The 22,188-nt window shown below is 45.0% G+C and overlaps 1 protein-coding gene across 2 annotated transcripts in view; it reads right to left on the bottom strand.

Annotated features, from left to right (window-relative positions):
- Window positions 1-7,434, bottom strand: part of CPPED1 (calcineurin like phosphoesterase domain containing 1) — a 145,866-nt gene extending 138,432 nt beyond the window's left edge. For both annotated transcript variants that reach the window (XM_010339398.2, XM_010339399.2), the window contains exon 1: window positions 7,230-7,434. In XM_010339398.2, coding sequence (XP_010337700.1) covers window positions 7,230-7,299 — 70 coding nt within the window. In that variant the 5' untranslated portion in view covers window positions 7,300-7,434. The remainder of the gene's footprint in view (window positions 1-7,229) is intronic.
- Window positions 7,435-22,188: the final 14,754 nt, after the last annotated feature.

Below are 22,188 nucleotides of genomic sequence, written 5' to 3'. Positions count from 1 at the left end.
GGACACATTCAAAGCCATCCTGGGCCACATGTGGCCAGTGGGCCACGGGTTGGACAAGCTGGTCCTAGCAGTTTGGGAGGCTGAGGTGGGAGGATAGCTAGGGTTCAGGAGTTCAAGACCAGCCCGGGCAACATAGTAAGATCTTGTCTCTAAAAAACTTTTTTTAAATTAGCCAGGCATGGTGGCAGATGCCTGTAGTCTCAGCTACTCAGGAGACTGAGGTGGGAGAATCACTTAAGCCCCACAGATTGAGACTGCAATGAGCCATGATCACACCACTACACTCCAGCCTGGGTGACAGAGCAAGACCATCTCAAAAGAAATAAAATAAAATAAATAAAAATTTTAAAATCAACTAAACGCCTGACATTTCAAAATAAAATTAATTTTGTTTTCTGGAAATGTTATAGTATGAACTTTTTACTTAGGTCACACTCTTGCCTGCCTGATGATTAGAACGAAGAGATGAGAAAATAGTCATAAGTCCTATTTGGTCATAGGAACCCTCAAATAAGAAGATCCTCAAATATATTTCAAATAAGAGATAACTAGGCCGGGCGTGGTGGCTCAAGCCTGTAATCCCAGCACTTTGGGAGGCCGAGGCGGGTGGATCACGAGGTCGAGAGATCGAGACCATCCTGGTCAACATGGTGAAACCCCGTCTCACTAAAAATACAGAAAATTAGCTGGGCATGGTGGCACGTGCCTGTAATCCCAGCTACTCAGGAGGCTGAGGCAGGAGAACTGCCTGAACCCAGGAGGCGGAGGTTGCAGTGAGCCAAGATCACGCCATTGCACTCCAGCCTGGGTAACAAGAGCGAAACTCTGTCTCAAAAAAAAAAAGAGATAACTAGTTTGGCCTAAATGTATAGAACAATTGAAAGCATTTATTTCATCATCATCATCATCCTGTTAGAAGTTTTAAAATCACTTAAATTTAAAGGAGTTTAATTGAGGAACAAAAAAAAAGTTTTAAAATCACAATATCTTCAAACCTGTTCACACTTGGAGATGCATTTCCAGGTCTAGTGTTTCTAGAAAGGTTCTCAGGTGAGACCTGCAAGAGACGAAGTTTGTTTGTTTTTGTTTGTTACTGAGTCTCTGCCACTGGAGAATTTTTCCAGAGAGTACAAGAAAAGATTCAGGAGGAGCAAATTCTGTTGGCTTCTTAGAAACAGCAACAGAGGTTTGAAATGTCCAGGAAAATAAAATAATCTCTTTTTTTTGAGACAGTTTCACTTTTGTTGCGCAGAGTGAAATGCAATGCCCAGTCTTGGCTCACTGCAACCTCCACCTCCTGGGTTCAAGTGATTTTCCTGCCTCAGCCTCCCAAGTAGCTGGGATTACAGATGCCTGCCAGCACACCTGGCTAATTTTTTGTATTTTTAGTAGAGACGAGGTTTCACCATGTTGACTAGGCTGATCTTGAACTCCCGAACTCATGTGGTCCACCCACCTCGGCCTCCCAAACTGTTGGGATTACAGGCATGAGCCACCACGCCTGGACAGAAAATAATCTTTTTAAGAATATGACCCATAAGCCTTGTTCTCTAAAGGGAAAATAATGAACTGGAAAAACAGATTCGGACCTAAAAATAATTAAATATAAGTCACTTTAAAAGCATATTTTATCTTGATAGTTCTCCCTTTTAGGATTTCTTCAAAACGGAAGCCATAAACTTCTCAAAAGACAATTACTTACTAGAAGGAAGTAGTCCTAATTAGGATATGTGTCAAGGAAACATAATTATCAATTCACCTAATTAAAATGAATATCTGAACATGCCTTAGGAATGTGAGCTTTCTCAGGTGAGACATGTACAATTTTTTTTAATAAACATCCGTAGACAGAGCCTAGCAGATGTTAGCAGGGAATGGATGACTGAAACCAAGCGTCATACATACCAGCATACCAGTACTGGAAGCAGTTGATGGGAATACTGTTACTCGGGTAAATCAGTCGGAGGAGGAAACGAGTCTTAAAGCAAAGCGCTCCTACATTTAATTGGCAGGCTACACTTAAAAAAACAGACTGCTCAATGAGCTAATTCTGTAGCGAAGGGGAGGGGTTCAGAGCTGTGATATTTCAGGACTGTTTCTTGAGTTAATCAAGAGAAGGGGAAAAGCCAGTTTTTTTTTGTTGTTGTTTTTGTTTTTTTTTTTTAGAGACAGTCATCTCTCTGTCTCTTAGGCTGGAGTGCAGTGGTGCTCTCTTAGCTCACTGCAACCTCTGCCTCCCAGGTTCAAGCAATTCTCCTACCTCACCCTTCCCGAGTAGCTGAGATTACAGGCATGCACCATCACACACTGCTAATTTTGTATTTTTAGTAGAGACAGGGTTTCTCCATGTTGGTCAGGCTGGTCTTAAACTCCTGGCCTCAAAGGATCTTGGGTGTGTCTATAGGACTGCATGGCTCACAGAGGAGATCAAATGCTGGCCCCACTTCTAGATTTACTCAGGGCTAAGAAAAGTTCAGGGTCACTCTCTCTCCAGAGATTATAAAAATCTATAAGTGTTTTATAGATTTATCATCTCAAGTCTCTCTCCAGCACCCCCATTCTTATCCAGGGGAGATGTTCTCCGATCCTGTGGTCCCATGGTGGCCCCCTGGCAGCTGCAAAGGCCTAGGAAACTTCTGCACCTTAGCACTCCCATCATCTCCACTTGAAGACACCCCGCACCCAACAGGCACCTCCAGCTATAGCAAATGAAAACATTCAAAGTAAACAACAGGGGCTGGGCGTGGTGGCTCATGCCTATAAACCCCAGCACTTTCGGAGGCCCAGGCAGGTGGATCACTTGAGTTCAAGAGTTTGAGACCAGCCTGGCCAACATGGCAAAACCTCGTCTCTACTAAAAATACAAAAATTAGCTGGGCGTGGTAGCACATGCCTGTAATCCCAGGTCCTCAGGTGGCTGAGGCAGGAGAATCATTTGAACCTGGGAGGTAGAAGTTGCAGTGAGTGGAGATCACACCACTGCACTGCAGTCTGGTGACAGAGTGAGACTCCATTTCAAAAAAAAAAAAAAAAAAGCAAACAAAGTAAATAATGGGGAGTCTACAGAAATGCAGCTTCAAGACAAGTCCTTGAGCTCCAGCTTCCAACTGGATTGCAGCCCAAGTTGCTCTAAAGTAGAAACGCTTTTGTTGACCTTGCTGTAACCAGACCATTCTTTTCAAAATAAAAATCTGATCAGGTGCCCCTGCTTCCTCACATATGCAGCTTGAAGCCTTTTGATGCTGTTAGGGTATTAGTATCACCCAGCCCAGCCCACAACAAATATTTCTTGAACTGAAAAATGACGAAAATCCTTAGTTACCACCAATCCTCCTCTCCAGCCTCCTCCCACACCACGCCCCAACCTCATCTTTCTGCTCCAGACTCAGAGACTTCTTTCAGGCCTCATTCTTCCCTTTCCCATCCTGCCATGCCCTAGGACTCTGGCACGTGCTCTTCCCATGGTCCACAATGGTCTTCCCTCCCTTCGTGGCCCAGTTAACTCATACTCCTCTTCCAGCAATCAGAGGAAGCAGCACTTCCTCAGGGAAGCCCTGCCTGAATGTCCTCAGAGTCCACCACTCACCAAGCATTATTTTTTGTGCCCTAGCTTTGTGCCTGGATTATTATGAGCCTCTGAGAACATGTAACTTAAACATAAATCTTAAAGATATATATATCTTTTTCTCTCCTCCTTTCGAGACGGAGTCTCACTCTGTTGCCCAGGCTAGAGGGCAGTGGCACATTCTCAGTTCACTGCAAGCTCTGCTTCCCAGGCAATTCTCCTGCATTAGCCTCCCGAGGAGCTGAGATTACAGGCTTACACCACCACAAACAGCTAATTTTGTATTTTTAGTAGAGATGGGTTTCACCATGTTGGCCAGGCTGGTCTTGAACTCCTGACCTCAGGTGATCCACCCGCTTCAGCCTCCCAGAGTGCTGGGATTACAGACATGAGCCAGTGCACCCAGCCCACAATAAATACTTCTTGAACTGAAAAATAAATAAGTAAATATAGCAGAGTAACAGGGAACTCTCTTATACTGCTGGTGGGAGTATAAATTGGGACTATCCCTTTGACCATATCTAGTAATGCTGAAGATGATTATACCCTACAACCCAGAACTTAGCTCCTAGGTATATGCCTCCTAGTAACTCTCCCTCCCATGTGTCCACAAAGAGATTTGTACAGAACGTTCACAGCATCACTGTTACCAAGGGCGAAAACCAGAAACAACTAAATAGCCATCGTATCAGTCAGGGTCCTTGCAGGAAATAGCTGGCATTCTCAAATTAGGATACTTTTAAAAATGGTTTAAAAAGGGACACTTGGCTCAAGCCTGTAATCCCAGCACTTTGGGAGGCTGAGGCAGGTGGATCACAAGGTCAAGAGATCGAGACCATCCTGGTCAACATGGTGAAACCCTGTCTCTACTAAAAATACAAAAAATTAGCTGGGCATGGTGGCGCGTGCCTATAATCCTAGCTACTCAGGAGGCTGAGGCAGGAGAATTGCCTGAACCCAGGAGGCGGAGGTTGCGGTGAGCCGAGATCGCGCCATTGCACTCCACCCTGGGTAACAAAAGTGAAACTCTGTCTCAAAAAAAAAATTAAAAATTAAAAAAAAAAAGGGATACTTGGCGTGGGTTAGATGGATGAAAACAAGAAGGCAGAGAGTGTCGTAGTCCAAGGATAGAAAAGCAGAACTTGCCGGGCGCGGTGGCTCACGCTTGTAATCCCAGCACTTTGGAAGGCTGAGGTGGGTGATTACCTGAGGTCAGAGTTTGAGACCAGCCTGACCTACATGGAGAAACCCTGTCTCTACGAAAAATACAAAATTAGCAGTGTGTGATGGCGCATGCCTGTAATCCCAGCTACTCGGGAAGGCTGAGGCAGGAGAATTGCTTGAACCCAGGAGGCAGAAGTTGCAGTGAGCAGAGATTGTACCATTGGACTCCGGCTTGTGCTACAAGAGCAAAACGCCATCTCAAAAAAAAAAAAAAAGAGAGAGAGAGAAAAGAAAAGTAGAACCATTGCCACTCCCACACCTCAAAGGAGGATGAGGAGAAAAGCTGTCTTGAGAGAAGCAGTGACCTTGGCCTTAAGGGGTGGGAAGGAAGATAGCCAGGCCAGGAAACCCCACAGGGAGTAAACTGCAAGAATAAATACAGCTGCCTTTTGCTTCTCTCGCTGCTCTGATTTCTGCTCAGGATCTCCACCGGCTGAACTCCCAAAACAACCAAAAGGCAAGGAGCCCACTGATGTAGTTCATGGAGGGCAACCCCCTGGAGCATGGTGGGGAAGGGAAAAAGGTTTGGAGAGGCAAAGGGAACATATTCAGCATATCCATCAACAGAATCATAAAATATATAATCATGCACTGGACTGTTGCCCAGCAAAAAAGCAAAAATGTCATGTTGGTTAAAAAAGACAAGTTGCATTAAAATACAGTCGTCCGTAGATATCCTCAAGGGATTGGTTCCAGGACCCCCAGGGATACCAAAACCCATGAATGTACAAGTCCCTTACATAAAATGACACAGTATCTGCATATGACCTACACATATCCTCCCAAATACTTTAAATCATCTCTAGATTACTTATATTTAATACAACATAAATGCTTACAGTTATACTGTATTAGTCTTTAAATGTGTATCATTTTTAATGCCATATTGTTACTTTTTATTGTTTTTTTCCCCAAATATTTTCGGTCTTCAGATGGGTGAATCTGCAGATGCACAACTGGTAGATACAGAAGAAGGCTAAATATACATAGGGAATGGCACTATAGCAGAATGTACTTTCTCAAATCCTCCACGGCTGTATGGCTCCCACATTTCTTCCTGACCTTGCCACTCCTCCACCAAGAGTTGCGAAGAAGGAAAACAAGGTTTGGCTGGGCGGGTGCCTCACACCTGTAATCCAAACACTTTGGGAGTCCCAGGCAGACAGATCACCTAAGGTCAGGAGTTCAAGACCAGCCTGTCCAACAAAGCGAAACCTCATCTCTACTAAAAACACAAAAATCAGCCAGGCATGGTGGTGCATGCCTATAGTCCCAGCTACTCCGAAGGCCAAGGCAGAAGAATCGCTTGAACCCGGGAAGGCAGAGGTTGCAGTGAGCCGAGATCCCGCCACTGCACTCCAGCCTGGGCCACAGAGTAAGACTCTGCCATAAATAAATAAATAAGGTTTTACCACAAAATTACAGGAGAAACCTACTTTAGATAAGGTAGCAGGTAAAGTCTCCCAGGAAGTGAATGAACTTTACAGTGAGGTCAACAACCCTGCTAAAGCAGCAGAAAAGAACAAGCCCCAAGACCCTCAGGAAAAGAAAGGCCTTGGCCTTTTGAAACGCAATTCAAACAACAGCAACAACAAAACCTGTTTCAGAATTGGGCAAGGGAGAGAGTGACAAGCCTGAAGGAAGGTGGACACAAGCCCGATCATGTAGGGCATTTAGGGTGACTTTGCTGGTGACTATACCTAGGGGCATAAAGCGGTGAGAGCCTGGGAGGCAATCTGGCTCTAGGCAGCAAAAAGCCAGAGGGAAATCAAGGAACCAGAAACAAACCTCCCTCTCAACTTAGCACCTAGCATGCGTCTGACACTAATCTAAATAATGTGAATTATTTAGATTATTAGATAATCTAAATCCAAAATCCTAGCACTTGACCACGACTCCCGACTGTCCTCCCTCTCTACTGCTCTGATGGGGCGCTGTTACCATTTCGGTGAATGACTTATAGTAAATGACCGTAATTATGGAGTATACAATACATAACGGTGAACAACCTTAATAAAACTGACGGCCTCTAACTTGCACCGAGCGCTTATCCAATAACATCCACAAGTATTCCCGTTTTACAGATGGGGAAGCTGAGGCCAAGATGCTGAGGATGGCGGGGGGCTGGGAAACCCGATGTCGCTGCAGAGCCCAACTATCATTAACTACGCTTTGCTGCCTTCCTCTGACTTCCCTTCTCTGGGGGAAGTCACAACAAGGCCAGTGAGGCTCATAGACGAGACCACTCTCTGGGACTCGCCTCTCAGGTGGACGCCCGGAATCCCTAAGCGCAGGCGTTGATGCAGCTATGGCGGCCCCCAGACCCCGGTGCAGCCCCGGATGGTGTCCGACTGACGACGCGCACACGTGAACAAAAGGTTCCCCCGGCGGAAGGTTCTGCAGCACAGAGTCCCCTCCCCGGGTGAGGGGCGGGCAGTACCTGCGGGAAACGCGTCCAGGGTCCTGCTCCGGGCTCTGTGGAAAACAACCCCCGCCTCTGCAGACGACATGGCGATCAACTTTCCGGGCTTCACTCACAACACTGCGTGGGTGGGAGCCGCGCGACTTCACACAGGCCAACCGCTAGACCTGCCCCGCTTTGGGCAGCGCCCTTTGCTCTCGGGGCGGGACCGGGTGGGGCTTCCCGCTCGGGGTGCCGCTAGTGCTGCCTGGGCGGGGCGGAGGCGCGAGCGGCCCTTCAGGGATCGACCTGCGTGCCTGGCGAGTGGAGACCTAGGGTCTAGGGCACGCGTGGGCGGGGGTGAGGCTTTGGGGTCCGTCCTTCCTTAAAGGCAGAGTTACTAGATTTAACAAGTAAAACTGCAGGACTCCCAGTTAAATTCGAATTTCAGATTAAAAAAAAAAAAAAAAGATTGACTTAGTATATGTCCCATGCAATATTGGGGAGCTACTTGTGTTATTATTATTATTTTTTCATTAACTGAAATTCCAATTGAACTTGGCGTCCTAATTTTTAAAAATTTTTCTCTTTTTGCAGGTTTGAATGGAAGCGTCCTGATTTTTTTTTAAAATCTGACAACTCTACCATAAGGTCAGAAGGAGCCGCTGGGGTGGCTCACGCCTTTAACCCCAGCTTTATGGGAGGCCAAGGAGGAAGGATCGTTTGAGTCCAGGTGTGGGAGACCAACCAGCCTGAGCAACACAGTGAGAGACCTTGTCTGTACAAAAAATTTTTTAAAAGTGGGGGGGTCGGGGTCGGGGGTCCCGTGGGCTTGCTGCCCCACTCCAGCTCCCGTTAAAATAAAAATAAAAATAATAAAAATTTAAAAAGATGAGAAGGTGCCTTACGTATTATAGATTGCAGTGGATGTCTTGGAGGACTGTTTCAGCTTGAACTTCCAGTGGCTGCCACCATCTTTCTATTATTATCTTTGCTTGGCTATGCACTATGCAGGGCACTAAGCACTTTGCATGTGGCTGAATCCCCACTACAGCCCTAGGAGGTGGTGCCGCTATTAGCTGCATAGGTCGTTTGGGGAAACTGAAGCTCAGGGAGATGAAGGGACTTGCACAAGGTGACACACATGTACAGTGGTGTTAAAGCTTAAAGTAACCAAATTACGGTATCTCCAGCTCAAGAGCCATTGCACTGAACTACTCAGCTAGCGTTTGTCCAAAGTTGAAAATTTAAATTCCGGAACGGACCCATTGAATCCAAATCTCTATGAAAATGATCTGTGTTTTGTTGTTTTTTTGTTTTGTTGAGACAGGGTATTGCTCTGGTTGCCTAGGCTAGAGTGCAGTGACACTATCTCTGCAGTCTTGACCTCCTGGGGTCAGCTGATTCTCCCACCTCAGCCTACCAAGTGGCTAACACTACTGGCGTGCACCACTACACCTGATTAATATTTTGTATTTTTAGTAGAGATGAGTTTCACTATGTTGCTCAGGCTGGCCTGGAACTCCTGAGCTGAAGCAATCTGCCCACCTGGGCCTCCCAGAGTGCTAGGATTACAGGCATGAGCCACTGTGCCTGGCCTGAAAATGATCTGTTTTTAGCAAGCACTGCAGGGGAGCTCTTATGATCTTACAAATTTGGGAAATTCTTTTCTAAAGTAGCTGCCTACATCCAACACACTGTTTGAGTAGCTAATATGGCAACAACTACCATTCTCTAATCCTTGGCAAGAATCACCCATGAATCATAGTGGTTAAGAGTAATAAATGCCTGTGAGTCCTTAAGTTGGTCAACTTGGGTTCATCCTGGTTCTACCCACTTGCCGGTTGTATGCTCTTGAAAACTGCGTAGCTTCTCTATGCCTCAGTTTCCCTATCTGTGAAATGGGAACAATAGTAGCATCTAGGTCATAGAGTTGCTGAGAGTCTTAAATAAGTTCATGTTATCAAAGTGCTTAGAATAATAGTTCTAATAACAAACGGTAGGTACTCAATGAATATTAGTCATTGTTACTATTAATTATGATATCCCTATTCCCTGAATATGGCCTGGCCCAGAGGAAGAGTGCCAAGAAATGTGAAGGAGGCTGGGCGTGGTGGCTCACGCCTGTAATCCCACACTGTGGGAAGCCAAGGCAGGCAGATCACTAGGTCAAGACATCAAGACCATCCTGGCCAGCGTGGTGAAACCCCATCTCTACTAAAAATACAAAAATTAGCCGGGCATGGTGGTGTGTGCCTGTAGTCCCAGCTACTCAGGGGGCTGAGGCAGGAGAATCACTTGAACCTGGGAGGTGAAGGTTGCAGTGAACTGAGATTGTGCCACTGCACTGCAGCCTGGCAACAGAGCAAGACTCTGTCTCAAAAAAAAGAAAGAAAGAAAAGAAAAAGAAATGTGAAAGAGAAGCCGGCACAATGGCTCATGCCTGTAATCCCAGCACTTTGGGATTAGGCAGGAGGATTACTTGAGCTCAGGAGTTCAAGACTAGCCTGAGCAACATAGTGAGAGCTCATCTCTATTATATTAAAAAAAAAAAAAGAAGGGCCGGGCGCGGTGGCTCACGCCTATAATCCCAGCACTTTGGGAGGCCGAGACGGGTGGATCATGAGGTCTAGAGATCCAGACCATCCTGGCCACGGTGAAACCCCGTCTCTACTAAAAATATAAAAGTTAGCCGGGAGTGGTGACACGCGCTTATGGTCCCAGCCACTCGGGAGACTAAGGCGGAAGTATCGCTTGAATCCAGGAGGCAGAGGTGGCAGTGAGCCAAGATTACGCCACTGTACTCCAGCCTGGTGATAGAGCAAGACTCCGTCTCAAAAAAATAAGAGAAATGTGAAGGAGAGAATGAATGATAGAAACAAAAGTCCTAATGGTGGCCTCAAAGCCCTGCCTCTTATCCACTAGTTTTGTGGCCATACTGGCCATTCAGTTCATTAAACATGCAAATTTACTTCCCTTGCTGCATATGTGGTTCTTTCTGCTTTAAATGCCTCTTCCCCTGCTGAGCTAAAGTGCATTTGAACCTGAAGGCCTGTACTTAAATAACACCTCTATGGAGAGGCCGTACCCTACTCATTTGTATACTTTGCTGATCTAAACTAGGCCTCCCTCATTCTTTGTTAAAGCACTCTGTTTTTGTCCCTCATCGCACTTTGCACAGTTGATAATTGTATTTTTGGAGGTGTAATTATTTATTAAATGTTGACTTTCCCAACTCATGTATAAGGTCTATGAGCTTGGTTACCTTTTTAAAAAAATGTATTGTTTTGGCTGGGCACTGTAGCTCACACCTGTAACCCCAGCACTTCAAGAAGCCAAGGCAGGCAGATTATTTAAGGACAGGAGACCAAGAACAGCCTGGCCAACATAGTGAAATCCTGTCTTTCCTGAAAATATAAAAATTAGTCAGGCATTGGTGCACGCCTGTAATTCTAGCTACTCAGGAGGCTGTGACTGGATAATCACTTGAACCTGGGAGGCGGAGGTTGCAGTGAGCCGAGATTGTGCCGCTGCACTCTACCCTGGGTGACAAAGTAAGAGTCCACCTCAAAAAAAATTATTATCTCTTGTTATAGGGATGGTGTCTCACCATGTTACACAGGCTGGTCTTGAACTCAAGTGATCTTCCTGCCTCAGCTTCCCAAAGTGTTAGGATTACAGGCATGAGGCACCACGCCCAGCCAAGGGTGGTTACCTTGACTGTCTAGCTCACCAAGCAGGCTGCCTGAGGCATAGACACTAAAAGGTTGTTGCATTAATAAATGGATTATGAATATGTTGACAAGAAAACCCTAGTCCAAACCTCAGCAGCAGTTGGGAATAGCTCTATTGGCCGATCCGGAGCAACTTCAGAACTGCACCAGTGCATTGAATGATAGCAATAGCTGCAATTGTGAAAGAAAAATAAATACTGGGACCCCAAAATCACTAAGCCAAAGGAGAAGGTCAAGCTGGGAACTGCTTAGGGCAAACCTGCCTCCCTTTTTTTTTTTTTTTTTTTTTTTGAGATGGAGTCTCACTCCCTCTGTCACCCAGGCTGGAGTGCAGTAGTGCAATCTTGGCTCACTGCAACCTTTGCCACCTGGGTTCAAGTGATTCTCCTGTCTCGGCCTCCCCAGTAGTTGGGATTACAGGTGTATACCACTGTGCCCAGATAATGTTTTGTATTTTTAGTAGAGACAGGATTTCTCCATGTTGACCAGGCCGATCTCGAACAACTGACCTCTGGTGATCTGCCTGCCTTGGCCTCCCAAAGTTCTAGGATTACAGGTGTGAGCCACTGCAACTGGCCACCTGCCTCCCATTTTATTCCTAAAAAAGTTAGCTACCAAGGCTGGGTACAGTAGTTCACACCTTTTATCCCAGCACGTTGGGAGGCCGATGCAGATGGATCACTTGAACATGGTAGCATATGCCTATAATTCCAACTACTTGGGAGGCTGAGGCAAAAGAATCACCTGAACTCAGGAAGCTGAGGTTGCAGTGAGCCTAGATCGTGCCACTGCACTCCAGACTAGACGACAGAGCAAGAACCTGTCTCAAAAAAAAAAAAAAAAAGGTTCTGACCATGAGACACTCCTGGAGTCTCTGTGAATCTGCTGTGATTCTGGGGGCTACCTGATTCACAAATCATTCATTGCTCAATTAAACTACTTTGAACTTAATTTGGCTAAAGTTTTTATCACACAACTAAATTCTGTCATCACTGAGTTCCAGGAACCTCTTAGCCTCATGTCTGTCTCCTCCTTCCCCTCATCACTACACAGCTCAGTGGTTCCCACCTCCTCTGACTGTACTCTTTCAGCTCATACACACTTCTTTTCACTTGTCTGCTTGTGACCGCCTGACAGTTTCTTCAGGCCTGCTGCACAAACGCAATTCATGGATACTATGGCATTGCAGTAAAGAGTTTAATTGACAGGCTGACCATGCCACACAGGCGATGGAGTTATTACTTAAATCAATCTCTCTGAGAGTTTGGGGACTAGGGTTGTTCAAAGGTAGTTTGGGGGAAGGGCTGGAGTTGGCTAGGTAATGGGGGCTCGCTGCTGATTGTTTATGGCTGTAATCACAGGGGTCTGGGAAATGGTCCTCCTGCAGGCTGAGTTGCTTCTGGGTGGTGCCTCAGGAGCAGCTGGCGGGTCCAGGTGGAGCCATGCATCCTCAGCCATGCAAAAAACCTGAAAAGATATCTTAAAAGGCTAATCTTGGCTGGGTGCGGTGGCACACACCTGTAATCCCAGCATTTTGGAAGGCCGAGGTGGGCGGATCATGAGGTCAAGAGAACGAGACCATCCTGATCAACATAGTGAAACCTGGTCTCTACTAAAATACAAAAATTAGCTGGGCATGGTGGCACGCACCTGCAGTCCCAGCTACTTGGGAGGCTGAGGCAGGAGAATTGCTTGAACCCAGGAGGCAGCGGTTTCAGTGAGCCAAGATCATGCCACTGCACTCTAGCCTGGTGCCTGGAGACAGAACAAGACTCTGTCTCAAAAAAAAAAAAAGGCCGGGCGCGGTGGCTCAAGCCTGTAATCCCAGCACTTTGGGAGGCCGAGGCGGGTGGATCACGAGGTCAAGAGATCGAGACCATCCTGGTCAACATGGTGAAACCCCATCTCTACGAAAAATACAAAAAATTAGCTAGGCATGGTGGTGCATGCCTATAATCCCAGCTACTCAGGAGGCTGAGGCAGAATTGCCTGAACCCAGGAGGCAGAAGTTGTGGTGAGCCGAGATCGCGCCATTGCACTCCAGCCTGGGTAACAAGAGTGAAACTCCATCTCAAAAAAAAAAAAAAAAAAAAAAAAAAGTCAACTTTAGCTTCTGCAATTGTGATGTTATCTGCAGAAGTAATTGGAGAAATGCATATCATGCTACCTCCAGAATATGGCTGGCAATGATTTACGTCTATACTTTAGCACAATTCAGCTCCTCCCTTCCGCCTAGCCTGGTGGTCTCACATTAGCTTTTACAAAGGTGGTTGAATTTGGGGGAAGGGCTGTTATCATTTCAACTATAAATTAAATGTGTCCCAAAGTTAGCTTGGCCTAAGTCTAGGAATAAGTAAGGGCAACTTGAAGGCCAAAGGCAAGATAGGGTTTGGCCAGGTCAGATTTTGTTTATTTATTTATTTATTTTATTTAGTTTATTTATTTATTAATGCACTGAAGTGCCGTAATTTTCTCACTGTTATAAGTTTGGCAAAGGGATTTTCATTCCTGGAGGCTGAGAGGAGACACACAGGCAACATGAGAAGTGTGTATTCCTTGAATATAGTGTATACTCTTTGGGGGCACACAAATCTCAGAAATCACCGATAAAGAACCTACTCATTCTGGGTGTGGTGGCTGTAATCCCAGTACTTTCGGAAACTGAGATGGGTTAAATACCTGAGGTGAGGAGTTTAAGATCAGCCTGGCCAACATGGTGAAACTCTGTCTCTATTAAAAATACAAAAATTAGCCAGGCATGGTGGCATGTGCCTGTAATCCCAGCTACTTGGGAGACTGAGGCAGGAGAATTGCTTGAATCTGGGAGATGATTGTTGCAGTGAGCTGAGATCACACCATTGCACTCCAGCCTGGGTGACAGAGCAAGACTCCATCTCAAAAACAAAACACACAAAAAACTTATTCACATAGTCAAACACCACCTGTTCCCTAAAAACCTACTGGAATAAAAAATAAATTTAAAAAACAATTTTTTTTAATGAGAAGAGCATATTTCTGAGCATCAGGGAGACCTGTTCAGTCTATCTCGCAGCTGTGTGACTTTAAACCAATTAATCTCTGACCTTTTGCTTCTTCATCTAAAATGAGATAACCAGGCTGGGCAAGGTGGCTCATGCTTGTAATCCCAGCAATTAGAGAGGCTGAGGTGGGTGGATCACTTGAGATCAGGAGTTTGAGACTAGCCTGGCCAACATGGTAAAAACCCATCCCTATTAAAAATGCAAAAATTAGCCAGGCGTGGTGGTGGGCACCTGTAATCCCAGCTACTTGGGAGGCTGTGGCAGGAGAATGGCTTGAACCTGAAAGGCAGAAGTTGCAGTGAGCTGAGACCATGCCATTGCACTACAGCCTAGGTGACAGAGCGAGACTCCTTCTCAATAAATAAATAAACAAACTAACAAACAAACAAACAAAATAAAAAGCACCAACCTCATATGGTTTTTGTGAGAATTAAATAAGATGCTATGCAGAATTTCTGGAACGTGTAAAGGGTTTGATACATTTTGCTGTAGTTGATAATGTTAGCATGGTTGTAATTATTGTTACAGTATCCTTCAATTGATCCTTTTGTAGGCAAATTCTATTCCTTTTTCAAGATTCTATTCAAGTGTCACCTCTTATATGAGTCAGCATTGTTTCATTGCAAATTATACAATATCAGTTCAAAATAGCATAATCAGAAAAAGGATTAATTGGCATATATAAACTAAAACCCTGTTGCAGTTTGGTGAGGTTTGATCCAGGTGCCCATATGATGTTATAAGAATCCAACTTCTCTCCATTTATCCTCTTGAAACTACCATTGCAAAGTTATAACCGGGGAAACTATTACAGTGAAAGAGTTGGGGTCTAACTGAATCCATCCTGCTTCTAACCTTCAAGCTGTCCTTCTTTGCTCCTGGGCTTAGGCTGAACTAACTTTGCGAGGAACTTAGTTTATAGTTTAACTTTGAAGCAACGATGACAACAGTCCTCTTCCAAAACAATCCCCCTTCCTGCCTGGGGATTAGACTGCCTTTATTGGACTAACAAATTAGCTGCAAGATTAGAAATTATGGTTTAGGGCCGGGCACAATGGCTTACGCCTGTAATCCCAGAACTTTGGGAGGCCGAGGTGAGCACATCACCTGAGTTGGGGAGTTTGAGACCAGCTTGACCAACATGGAGAAACCCCATCGCTACTAAAAATACAAAATTAGCCGGATGTGGTGATGTATGCCTATAATGCTCAGGAGGCTGAGGCAAGAGAATCACTTGAACCCAGGAGGCTGAGGTTGCAGTGAGCTGAGATTGCACTATTGCACTCCAGCCTGGGCAACAGAGCATCTCCATCTCAAAATAAAAAATAAAATTATGGTTTAGGAGTCATCCATTTGGAGGCTGAAAGATTCTAAACCTCTCCAGATAGCTCCTGGGGATAACATCACTATTGTGAAACCTAAGATCAGTGGTTAAGATATTTTGCTGATCCTACACTTGATGGACAAACTGACACCCCCCCAGCTGAATAGACTGGCTCATCTGGTCTTTTTTTTTTTTTTGGAGACCGAGTTTTGCTCTTGTTGCCCAGGCTGCAGTGCAATGGCACTATCTCAGCTCACTATAAATTCCACCTCCTGGGTTCAAGCAATTATCCTGCTTCGGGCTCCTGAGTACCTGGAATTACAGGCAGGCACTACCAGGTCAGGCTAATTTTGTATTTTTAGTAGAGACACGGTTTCACCATGTTGATTAGGCTGGTCTCAAACTCCTGACCTCGGGTGATCCACCTGCCTTGGCCTTCTAAAGTGCTGGGATTATAGGCATGAGCCACCATGCTCAGCCATTTTGCCAGAGGTGCCTGAATTGGAGCGACTCTGTCTTGAATAGCAGATGGGTGAAATAAGGCTGAGATCTGCTGTGCTACATTCCCAGGAGGTTTACGCATTCTATGTCACAGGATGGACCTTGGGAGGGTAGCACAAGATATAGTCATAAAGACCTTGCTCAGCTGGGTTTTATGTATGATTACAGGGGCTCCTGCCTGTAATCTCAGCACTTTAGGAGGCTGAGGTGGGCAGATCACCTGAGGTGAGGATTTTGAGACCAGCCTGGCCAGCATGGAGAAACCCCATCTCTACTAAAAATACAACAATTAGCCTGGTGTGGTGGCAGGTGCCTGTAGTCCCAGCTACTTGGGAGGCTGAGGCAGGAGAAGCACTTGAACCTGAGAGGTGGAGGTTGCAGTGAGCTGAGACTGCACCACTGCACTCCAGCCTAGGTGACAGAGTGAGACCTCAAAAAAAAAAAAAAAAAAAAAAGAGACCTTGCTGATAAAATAGTTTGCAGTAAAGAAGCCAGCCAAAACCAAGATGACAATGAGAGCAACCTCTGGTTATCCTCATTGCTCATTATACACTAATTATTACGCATTAGCATGCTGACAGACACTGTCACCAGCACCACGACAGTTTACAAATGCCATGATAACATCAGGAAGTTATCTAATAAGGCCTAAAAAGGGGAAAAACTCTTCAGTTCCAGGAATTCCCCACCCCTTTCCTGGAAAACTCGTGAATAATCCACCCCTTGTTTAGCATATAATCAAGAAATAACCATGAAAATGTGCAACCAGCAGCCCTCAGGGCTGCTCTGCCTATAGAGTACCCCTTCTTTTATTCCCTTACTTTCTTAGTAAACTTGCTTTCACTTTACTCTATGGACTTGCCCCAAATTCTTCCTTGTGCAAGATCCAAGAATCCTCTCTTGGCATCTGGATAGAGACCCCTTTCCAGTAGCAGTCTTATGGCCCCCACCCAGGAACTGACTGACTTGCCACCAAGAGGTCGACTTCCCTATGATTTCATTTCCGAGCGAACCGATCTGCACTCCCAACTCACTGGCCCACTAGCCACCAAATTATCCTTGAAAAACCTGATCCCCACATTTTCACAAGGAGACCAATTTGAATAATAATAAAATTCTGGTCTCCCACACAGCCAGCTCTGAGTGAATTAAACTTTCTCTATTGCAATTCCCCTGTTTTGATAAATTGGTTTTGTCCAGCCAGCAGACAAGGAGAACTTGTTGGGCACTTACACCCTCTGCCTTTTATAATTTTGGCTTTATCTTCACTCTCTACAGAGAAGACTTCCTCCCAATCACTTGGAAGCTCCAGGCTCCCCCTTCCTGGGAGCAGAATGGCTACAGCAGTTCTAGAACACACTCTCATCAGACATCACCCAGGGAGGTGAGGAAGGAAGTGTCTTTTTTTTTCTCTGAAGTCCCTAGCAAACATCCCCTTGCATCACTGCAATGCCAGTTTAAAACCTAAAACTAAGGTCAGAAGGATAGACAGCATGTTTAAATTGGCTGTAGTCATAAGACCCACCCTGGAAAAGGCATGGTATCAATTTCACCCTAGTTACATGCTTAAGAATGGGGAGCACAGGCTGGGCACAGTGACCCATGCCTGTAATCCCAGCAATTTGGGAGGCTGAGGCAGGCTGAGGTCAAGAGTTCGAGACCAGCCTAATCAACATGGAGAAACCCCGTCTCTACTAAAAATACAAAATTAGCCAGGCGTGGTAGCACATGCCTGTAATCCCAGGTGCTCAGGAGGGTGAGGCAGGAGAATCACTTGAACCTGGGAGGTGAAGGTTGCAGTCAGCTGAGATCACGCCATTGCACTGCAGCCTGGGCAACAAGAGCAAAACTCTTGTCTCAAAAAATAAAAAAAATAGAACGGGGAGCACAATTCTCTTAAAATGAAATCGTGATGCCATTGCCCTGAGAAAGAAAGAACAACCAATTTCTAAAAAAAAGCCAATGGATAATGCATTACATTCTCCATGTAGGAGTGAGTATTGAAGTGGGGGTGCGAGAGTCACAAAGGCAGTGACTACCATCCCCGCTCCTCACCCTTTAAAAACACTGCCCTTTTTCTTCCCTCCCACTTCTTATAACACCTATTCTTGTAAAAAGCCCCTAATCTAAATGTACTGTTATTTAGGGTCCCAGATATATGATTAAGAACTTTACTTGCTGTACTGAGCTGTAGAATAGCCTCACTCCTTGAAGCAGGCAGAACAATTTGTCCTAACACTCAAAGGCCCTCGGCTGCTGGGCTTTTATAGTTCTTCTGTCTACTTTTTATAGATCTTCTGTCTCCTTGCTCCCAGCCTGTGAGCCATCACTCTTTGCTTTTCGTTGCATCTCCTCCAGGTCCTGTCTATCTCTTTCCCTTGTTTCTCATCTGCCCCAGTTTGTGAAGCTGGATGACAAAGCTTGTTAAGACCCTGAGCTCGGTTGGTTGATGGATTGGAGCCAGTAGGCTTGGCATAAAAGCCTAAGGCCTCATTTAGAGAGAAGCACTTGGGCCTTACAGTCATTCCTGGTAGGGCTGTGTGGCGGCTAATTTTATGGGTCAACTTGGCTGGACCACAATGCTCAGTTATTTGGTCAAACATTCTGAATGTTGCTCTTGTTACTGGTGGAGCGTGTCCAGATTCTTGGTGTCTTGAACAAAGAATTGGACAAAATGCACAAGCAAAGCAAGGAAAGAATGAAGCAACAAAAGCAGAGATTTATTGAGAATGAAAGTACACTCCACAGGGTGGGAGCAGGCCTGAGCATAGGGACTCAAGAGCCCAGTTACAGAATTATCTAGGGTTTAAATACCCTTTAGAGGTTTCCATTGGTTACTTTGTATATGCCCTATGTAAATAAAAAGGTAAAGTAAAGTTACAAAATTACTTACTTGGCACACACCCTACATAAATGAAGAAGATGAAGTAAAGTTATAGAGTCGTTTACTGGGTGTATGGTATATGTGCTAGTAAATGAAGAGGATATTTCCTGTTATAGCTGCAGTGTTTCCATTTGATTTAGTTCTAGGAAGTCCTTAGATTCCCTGCCTCCAGGTCTTCTTTTCCTGACTCACTTTTTTTTTTGAGAGGAAGTCTTGCTCTGTTGTCTAGGCTGGAGTGCAATAGTGCAATCTCAGCTTACTGCAATGTCTGCCCCCTGGGTTCAACTGATTCTCCTGCTTCAGCCTCCCGAGTAGCTGGAATTACAGGAGTGTGCCACCATGCCTGGGTAATTTTTGTATTTTCAGTAGAGGTGGGTTTCATCGTGTTGGCCAGGCTGGTCTCGAACTCCTGATCTCAGGTGATCCGCCCGCCTCGGCCTCCCAGCAGACCCCTTTGGACTTAAACTGCAGCAGCAGCTCTTCCTGGTCCCAAGCCTTATGGCCCACCCTGCAGATTTTGGACTTGCCAGCCTTTCTCTCTAGATAATCTGTATGCAGTCATGCATCACTTAATGACAGGGATACATTCTGAGAAATGTGTCATTAGGTGATTTCAGTATTGTGTGAACATCATAGAGTGTGCTTACACAAACTTAGATGACCTTGCCTACCTCGCACCTAGGTTGTGTGGTATTTATAGCCTATGGCTCCCAGGCTACACACCTGCTTAGCATGTTTCTGTACTGAATACTGTAGGCAGCTGTAACACAATGATAAGCATTTGTGTATCTAAATACCTCAAAACATAGAAAAGGTAAAGTAAAAATACAGTGTTATAACATATTTTTATTTTTGAGATGGAATCTCCCTCTGTCACCCAGGCTGGAGTGCAGTGGTGTGATCTTGGTTCACTGCAGCCTTCACCTGCCGTGTTCAAGTCATTTTCCTGCCTCAGCCTCTTGAGTAGCTGGGATTATAGGCATGTGCCACCACACCTGGCTAATTTTTGTATTTTTAGTAGAGATGGGGTTTCACCATGTTGATCAGGCTGGTCTTGAACTCCTAACCTCGTGATCTACCCACCTTGGCCTTCCAAAGTGCTGGGATTACAGATGTGAGCTACCCGGCCACAGTGTTATAATATTATGAGACCACCATCATATGTGAGTATATGTGGTAGGTTATTGACCAAAATACAATGCCGCACATGACTGTATATACTGTGAACGCAAAATAAATCTTGGGACCCCAAAATCACCAAGCCAAAGGGAAAAGTCAGGCTGAGAAGTGTATCAGGCAAAACTGCCTTCCACTTTATTCCTAAAATAAGATAGCTACAAAAATAAAAATATTACATACCTCCCTCACAATTTGCCCACAAGGAAATTCCTTGTGGACAAAGGACAGCTGGAACTCAGCCATATCACTGCTCATATGAGACAAAATGCATATCCGATTACTTTCTTTTTGAGATGGAGTTTTGCTCTTGTTGCCCAGGCTAGATTCAGTGGTGTGATCTCAGCTCACTGCAACCTCTGCCTCCCAGGTTCAAGAGATTATCCTGCCTCAGTCTCCCAAGTAGCTGGGATTACAGGCACCCACCACCACACATGGCTAATTTTTTGCATTCTTAGTAGAGATGGGGGTCTCATCCAAGTCTTATCCAATTATGTTGGCCAGTCTGCTCTCAAATTTCTGACCTCAGGTGATCCACCTGCCTCGGTCTCCCAAAGTTCTGGGATTACAGGCCTTAGCCACTGTGCACGGCCAACTTTCTAATCTTCATTTTTTTCATTTGAATAATGAACCTAGCCTCCTGAAGCATTTAAATGTTTTTCAGTTATTCACTTTGGGTTGTGAAATGACCTTTTTCCCCTTTTCCAACAAGCATAAGAGTATTCCTTAAAGCTCCACTTCCTGAACTCAATTGTACATTGACTGTACAACTTAAGCTCTTTGCAGAATTATAAGCTCCCCAAGGCTTATGTATCCATTAGAATACACCAAGTGTCCAGAACAGGACCTGACACATAGAAAGCCCTTAATGAATACAAAGCCCTTAATAAAAAGCCCTTAATCAAAGTGGAATTTGCTTCTCGGTTCAACTTACTAATGTTGAGAATCCTGAGGGCATATTTCAAATTCTATTTAGTTTCTCCATGAGCCTTGGTACTGGATGAGTTCACAATGAATAAGAGCAACAGAATTTCACATACTTCAACCCCCACCTCTTGCCTTCTTGTTTAATTTGTCACATGTCCTTGCAAAGTAACTGCAGGTGGTTCCTGGCCCTCTCAGGATGACATTTTTGTCATTGGGGGCTCAGGGCAAAATTGAAAGCTACTGATTTTGTCGGAAAACACTGTTGATACACGCAACTCTTTCTACATTTTCATTTTCTTTTTCCATCTTCCCCCTGCTGGGTACTGTTTGATTGAAGCCAAATCCTGTGTTTGCTAACCTCATAAATGTGCTTTGTTTCCTAGGAGGAAGAACACATGTCTGACTCTGTCAGATCTTACTGGTTTTTAATCTTCCCAAAGAACTAGTCTGGATTTTTGTATTGAGCATTTAATATTCTGGAGAAATAAGATCTATACCCAGAGGCACTCCACGAGCAGGATTCTGGATTTTTCTCTCTTGGGACTCTGAACATATTAGTCTCAATTAGTGGTTCTGAACCCTGACTGTGAATTAGAATCACCTGGGGAGCTTTCTGAAGCCTATTCGGTCCAAGACTCCGCCCTGGGAATTTCTGATTGGATGAGTCTTGGCTGAGACCTCAGCATTGGTCTTTAAATGTCCCAGGTGATCCTAATATGAAGCTAAGGTAGAGAACTGCTTGTCCACACAGTAAAATAAGCCAAATGGCTGGGCACGGCGGCTCACACCTGTAATCCCAGCACCTTCGGAAGGCAAGCAGGCAGATCACTTGAGGTTAGGAGTCCAAAATCATCTTGGACAACTTGATGAAGCCCCATTGCTACTAAAAATACAAAAAAATTTAGCTAGGCATGGTGGTGCACACTTGTAATTTCACTTGGACAACATGGTGAAGCCCCATTGCTACTAAAAATACAAAAAAAATTTAGCTAGGCATGGTGGTGCACACTTGTAATTTCAGCTATGTGGGAGGCTACTGCAGAAGGATCACTTGAACCTGGGAGGTGGAGGTTGCAGTGAGAGCCTAGATTGTGCCACTGCACTCCAGCCTGGGTGACAGAGTGAGACTCTGTCTCAAAAAAAAAGAAAGAAAGAAAGAAAGAAAAGAATGTAAAATAAGCCAACCACCTAAGTCAAATGAACAGCAAGGGAAAAATACAGCCTGTTGCTGGTGAGATGAGACAAAAACACTGTGGAGTCACTGGGCACTGGGATATGTACCTTTAATACAGATTCTTATTTTAGCTTCACCAAAGTCCTGATATTTTATGCATAGGATTGAATGATTGAATAATATCTTCACAAAATTCACGTCCACCCAAAACCTGTGCATATGATCTTAACTGTAAAT

This window comes from Saimiri boliviensis, chromosome 12 (genome assembly GCF_048565385.1).
Source record: "Saimiri boliviensis isolate mSaiBol1 chromosome 12, mSaiBol1.pri, whole genome shotgun sequence".
Taxonomy (NCBI): domain Eukaryota; kingdom Metazoa; phylum Chordata; class Mammalia; order Primates; family Cebidae; genus Saimiri; species Saimiri boliviensis.
The sequence above is the reverse complement of the archived record's forward strand: the minus strand, read 5'-3'. Positions and strand labels throughout refer to the sequence as shown.